The sequence below is a fragment of the Nematolebias whitei genome, chromosome 12, assembly GCF_014905685.2.
Source record: "Nematolebias whitei isolate Nwh7 chromosome 12, NemWhi1, whole genome shotgun sequence".
NCBI classification, from domain to species: Eukaryota; Metazoa; Chordata; class Actinopteri; order Cyprinodontiformes; family Rivulidae; genus Nematolebias; species Nematolebias whitei.
The window spans coordinates 48,037,594-48,043,365 of NC_056509.1; the positions used below are offsets into that span (position 1 = coordinate 48,037,594).

General features: G+C 47.2%; 1 protein-coding gene across 2 annotated transcripts in view; it reads left to right on the forward strand.

The window, feature by feature from the left end:
• Positions 1 to 1,647: 1,647 nt before the first annotated feature.
• The window catches only part of txlnba (taxilin beta a), a 13,092-nt gene continuing 8,967 nt past the window's right edge, over positions 1,648 to 5,772 (forward strand). For both annotated transcript variants that reach the window (XM_037685997.1, XM_037685998.1), the window contains exons 1-5: positions 1,648 to 1,692; positions 3,822 to 4,019; positions 4,092 to 4,152; positions 4,625 to 4,710; positions 4,778 to 4,948. In XM_037685997.1, the coding sequence (XP_037541925.1) occupies positions 3,831 to 4,019; positions 4,092 to 4,152; positions 4,625 to 4,710; positions 4,778 to 4,948 (507 nt within the window). In that variant the 5' untranslated portion in view covers positions 1,648 to 1,692; positions 3,822 to 3,830. The remainder of the gene's footprint in view (positions 1,693 to 3,821; positions 4,020 to 4,091; positions 4,153 to 4,624; positions 4,711 to 4,777; positions 4,949 to 5,772) is intronic.

The following is a 5,772-nucleotide window of genomic DNA, read 5'->3' on the forward strand; positions in this document are numbered from 1 at the left end:
GCAGCGACATGAACCAGATCAGCAGCGACATGGAACCAGATCAGCAGTGACACTGAACCAGATCAGCAGCGACATTGAACCAGATCAGCAGCAACATTGAACCAGATCAGCAGCAACACGAACCAGATCAGCAGCAACATTGAACCAGATCAGCAACAACATGAAACAGATCAGCAGCAACATTGAACCAGATCAGCAACAACATGAACCAGATCAGCAGCAACATGAAACAGATCAGCAGCAACATGATGTGATTATTCTGGTTAGAGATTCATGAGTCTAACAGCCTCAGGGTAGAAGCTGTTCCTCAGTCTAGTGGTTCTACACTTAATGCTCCTCAACCTCCTTCCTGAGGGGAGCGGGAATATGGGACTCACATGGTGTATGTGTTATAACATGTGTGACAACACATATAACACGTGTTATATGTGTTGTAACACACGTTACATGTGTTACAACACGTGTTATAAAGTGTCATAACACGTTTATATGGGTTATAACTTGTTACAACACACATTATAATGTGTTGTCACACGTTATGTGTTTTAATAAATCTTGTGTTATAACGTGTTAGAACACAATGTGTGTTACGTGTTACAACACATGTTATATGGGTTCTAACATGCAACACGTTATAACATATCACACGTATGACACAAATTAGATTCAATTCAACCTTTATTTACTGTAGACAGGTGAGTCTCATTGAGCCTCGGGGACTCATTTACAAGAGACACCTGATTTTAACAGAGTGATGACATCAACAGACAATCATATAAAAAAGTGTATAAAATGAAAAGGAAATGGAATAAATTATACAGAAACAAAACAAAATCAGATACATTATAAAGTGATGTAGAAACTAAAACCAGGAACACGTCTGCGTTGGTCTTCACCAGGAACTTACCAGATGTTTGAAGCCACTTAGAGAGGTCAAAGGTCGAGAGCTTCAGATCTTTTTACAAGATGTTCCAGGAAACAGGAGCGGAGTAGGAGAAGGTCCTTTTGTCTAGTTCAGTCCTCACTGAGGGAACACTGCAGGTAATGATGTCCTGAGAGCGCACGCTGTGGTATATGTGTTATAACTTATATTTGTTACATCATGTGTTAACATGCGTTATAACATGTTATATGTGTTTTAAAACTTTTTAACATGTTTATAACAGTTATACCACGAGTTATAACACGTCCAGTGATGGACTTGTGACCTGTCCAGGGTGTACCCCACATAACACGTGTTTTATGTGTTATAACACGTAAAAGACATGTTAGAACACGTGTTATAGCACATGTTATAACATGTTTGCTTTTAACTCAGCCCACCTGCAGGTCGTGCTGCCTTCACTGAACCTGGGAGATTTCATTTGGGCTGGTCATGAGTCAGAGGACAAAATCAGGCGTTGAATAAATCAAACTTCTGAGGTTAAAGAACATTTTGTTTTTTAAAGAAACTGAATTTTCTGTTTAAATCAGATTTAAAGTCCAAAGTTTTTCAGTTTAGAACAAAATGTGAACATCTTGAAAAACAAAGAGTCCAGTTCAGGGACCTGCAGAGTCCAGCTCTGATTCCTCTCAGCTGATCCACTTGGGTTATTTTGGGGGTCAGCTGTTGGTACCATCAGCTGACCCCCTCCCCCTCCTGTCCTTCCTCGCCTGGGTTCTCCTCTTCACCTCCTTCAGCGCTCTGATCCGGTAAGACTCTGAGCTCTAATTTTATTTGACTGAACTTTTGTCTTCATCATTGAAATGTTTTCCTCGAGTCGACTGGATTCAACAAACGAATCGTTTCAAGCTGGAACCTGCAGAGAACAGATCACGGGACCTGCTGGAACATATGGCTTGATTCTGACATACGTGTTGCTCAGCAAGTTGCTCCGGCCTCTGAGACTGAACTCAGACAGAATTCATATTTTACTGAAACTACACTCAGATTTTATGACTTAGTGAGCGTGTAGGAGCTGAAGATCTGCAGCTGAAAGTCTGGTTTGTTTGTTTGTTTGTTTGTTTGTTTGTTTAATTGTTCAGACTGAGTGTGCCGTCACATTTTATAACGTTATATTTTATTAGCTGCCTCAGTCTTTCTGTAAAACTCGTAACTTTAGATTTAAAGATGGAAGCGTTGCAGATCCGTTTGTTGATTTGTGAGAAACGTTGAATCAACGCTCGCTGCAGCTCACAGCTCCATTTTCAGATTCTGTAACAAGCACCATGATTTTTCTCTATTTAGTTAAAACTGTGTGTGTAAACAACCCACATGTTTACTTGTTTATCTGGTAAATATGTTAAGTTTGGAGAGAGGAGCGCTGATTGGTTGTGTAATGTTGAGGGCGGAGCCTAAAGACAGAGGTCAGAGGTCAGAGCAGCTGGTAGTCACTGACATGAAGCAGGTAAACATCAGCTGAAACTTGTCTCATCTGTGAGCGGCTCCAACAGGAAGTCTGACCATATTTGGAAGTCCTGAGAATAGCCACGCTCTGACAGGTGGAGTCTGTCGACGACTCGCCCGGGACGATAATTTTAGACGTGACACATGAAATAACGGGAGCCGAAGTCACGCTGCCTCCGAGCCTAGCAGCCAAAACAGCAGCAGCTGGACTGAGGACAACAGACTCTTATTCTGAAGGGCTTCTATGCGCTTTGTTCTGAAACGCCAGGTTCAGTCCACTTCCTGTTTCCTGCTCTCTGACTGAATCCTCCAGAACATCAGAGACCACATGAAGGGTCTGTGGGGCAGCCATGATGGAAGAAGAGCATGCTGGGTAGACACGGAAGCTGCTGAGTCACTGGTTGTCATGGAGATTCCCGCCTTTTATGAGGAGCAGAAAGGGGAGGGGCAGCACCCAGGAGCACTTCAGGCAGAACAACAGAGTAAAAAGTAAGCCTCAGACAGTCTGTGTGAAAACTGGAAGAACCTGTTGACCCGTGAGCAGCAGAAGGTTCTGATGGTACCACCGGTTCTGTTTGATGGTTCTACTGGGTTTGATGGAGTAGATTTGACAAGTTAAAGCTCAGACACAGGAAGTCAACAGGAGTTTGACCTCTGACCTCTGACAGGACACATCAGTCCCACAGCAGAGACACTGAGGGACAGAGACAGAAAGACTGAAGACAAGAGGGGACGTTTGTGAAATAAGACGAGTTTGAGAGACGGTCGAACATTTTTCAGTCCAGTCGTCCTCGTTCAGCTGCGTTTGAGTCAAACGTGCTGAAGGTTCTGAAACAGCAGGTCCAACTTCCTGTGACCCGTTAGAACCCAGAATGACTGTTCTGGAGCTGCAGGTCCCAACAGGACCGGGTCGAACTCCCATTGAAACTGAACACCGTGCACGTCTGTGGGGTGCGTGCACGTCTCTGTGGGTGTGTGCACATCTCTGTGGGGGGCGTGCACGTCTCTGTGGGGGGCGTGCACGTCTCTGTGGGGGACGTGCACGTCTCTGTGGGTGCGTGCATGTCTCTGTGGGGGGCGTGCACGTCTCTGTGGGGGGCGTGCACGTCTCTGTGGGTGCGTGCACGTCTCTGTGGGTGCGTGCACGTCTCTGTGGGGGGCGTGCACGTCTCTGTGGGGTGCGTGCACATCTCTGTGGGGGGGCGTGCACGTCTCTGTGGGCGTGTTTTACAGGCTCTCGCTCGTCCTGGTCCCATCATGGTGAACTGTGTTCAGGCGGAGCCTTCAGGACGTCATGACATCATCATAACAAAATTATATTTTAATTAATTTAATTGATTAAAATTAATTTTTGGATTTGGATCAAAGCTGAAGTCTCAAACAGTTTGTAAACACGAGCGTGTCGTCAGTAAACTGTTAACATCTTCTCCGTCAGCTCCTCAGGATGGAGACGTCAGTGAAAGCAGCCGAGCTGTTGGTGCCCCCCCGGACTGACGAGGCCCCGCCCTTGGAGGGTGGTGCAGCAGCAGCTTGCTCCTCCCCCTCTGCTTGCTCCGACACCATGCAGGAGTTCAGCCGGCGGCTGGAGGACATCATCAGGACCCACAGCTCAGACAGCATGCTGGACAGACTGGTGTGTGTGTGTTGGGGGGGGGGGGGTTGTTAAAATACACACCAACCGTTTTGTGTCATTTTACCTGAACAGAGCACGGCTGACTTGGAGCTGAAGGAGGAGGTCAAAGGTCACGTTGTCGCTGTGGAAACAGGTGAGGCCGACAGGAAGTGACATCACAGATTAGTTTTTGTGAAATCACATTCGAAACAGTTCAAGTGAAGTGGAGGAGCTCAGCGTGTGTGAGGAGGACGACCCTCAGCCACCACCACTCCAGACTCGAGCTCCGTGTCTGTAGAGCGGAGCGGCAGCCATTTTGTGTTGCTGAGGTCAGTGAGCCGTGGCGGCCATCTTGAATGAGAGTTCAAAAGTGAGTGAGTTGGCAACAAACAGCCAAAGATAAAGATGTTCAGGGCTTCAAGAGATATTTTACTAACAGACACAAACTTCACTGATCAGTCATAAATAAATAAAAATCACGTTTTGCTGCTCGAGGTGAAGATCTAGAAGAACGTCTCCTACAAAACATTTTATTTTGGAAGTTCTCCAAACCAAAAAGGACAAACAGGAAGTGACACTGAACACGGTGGTGGGTGAAGGCCTCAGCAGATCTGTCCTCTCCACAGACGTCCGTCTCATCAAGCAGAACCTGAAGGCCTCCTCGTCTCCTGAGGAGAACCTGGAGGAACTGATCAGGAAACACGCCGACCTGGTGAGAACGTCCTCAGCCCCTCAGAGGACCCGTCCCCTTCAGGTGTGTAACGCTGAACTGTTTCCAGGTGGCGCTGCGGCGCGGCGAGGAGCAGAAGCTCAAGGTCCTGCAGCAGAAGGTCTCCATCCTGCAGGAGGAACGTCAGCTGCTCCAGGCCGAACGTCGCAGCAGCGCCGCAGCTCGCAGCAAACTGGAGAGTCTGTGCCGAGAACTGCAGGAGCACTACAGCACGCTCAGGGTGCGTACGGGGGGGGGGGGGGGGGGGGGGGGGCCAAGCCCTCAAACACAGGTCAGGAACTTGGACTTAGAAAGTCCAGTTGGGTTCAGCTGAAGACCTTCAGATGATTCCAGTGGGGAACCCTCAGGGCTTCAACGCCTTCAGAGGAGGCCTAAGAATCCAGAACAAAAGAAAAGTTTCTTGAAATTTTTAATTTAATATTTATTTTAAATCACATAAATATTTTCAATGTCATTTTTCTCCAAGTTCTCGTTTCTTTTTAATTTATAAAAATCCAGTCATCAGATTATTTTAATTTTTGTCTCCAGGCAGAACCAGGAGCTCATGGTTAGAACCAGATTTATTGTCCTTGCACAGTTACAGAGAGGTCACGTCCTGAAGATGGACGAGGTGTTCAGGGGCTGCAGCTTCTGGGACGCGCCGTCCTCAAAGACACACAAGGAGCGAGAGGTGTAAAGAAAAGATCTCCCACCGTGTCCTTGACGGGGCACGGTTTAACGTGTCAAAATAAAACCCACCACATCAAGCATTCATGGACGACAGGACGGAGAGATTTGTCCACGAGCACGTCCAGATAGTTTCCATAGTTCTGATGAGATGTTGGTGTCTCTCAGCCGGTGCAGCGCTGATGAGCATTCACAGAAGTTCTCATGGGGCGGGGGGGACAGAGCAGAGCTTCTTGAGTTACATATCCACCAGGAACAACTCGAGATGAGTTGGCCTTCCAAGGCCGAGCAGGGAGGCCAGATTCAGATGAACAGTTTGATCAGAGACTCAGGTTCTCGTCTTCCTCCAGTTCTGCTGAACTTCTGGTTCCCGTCTTC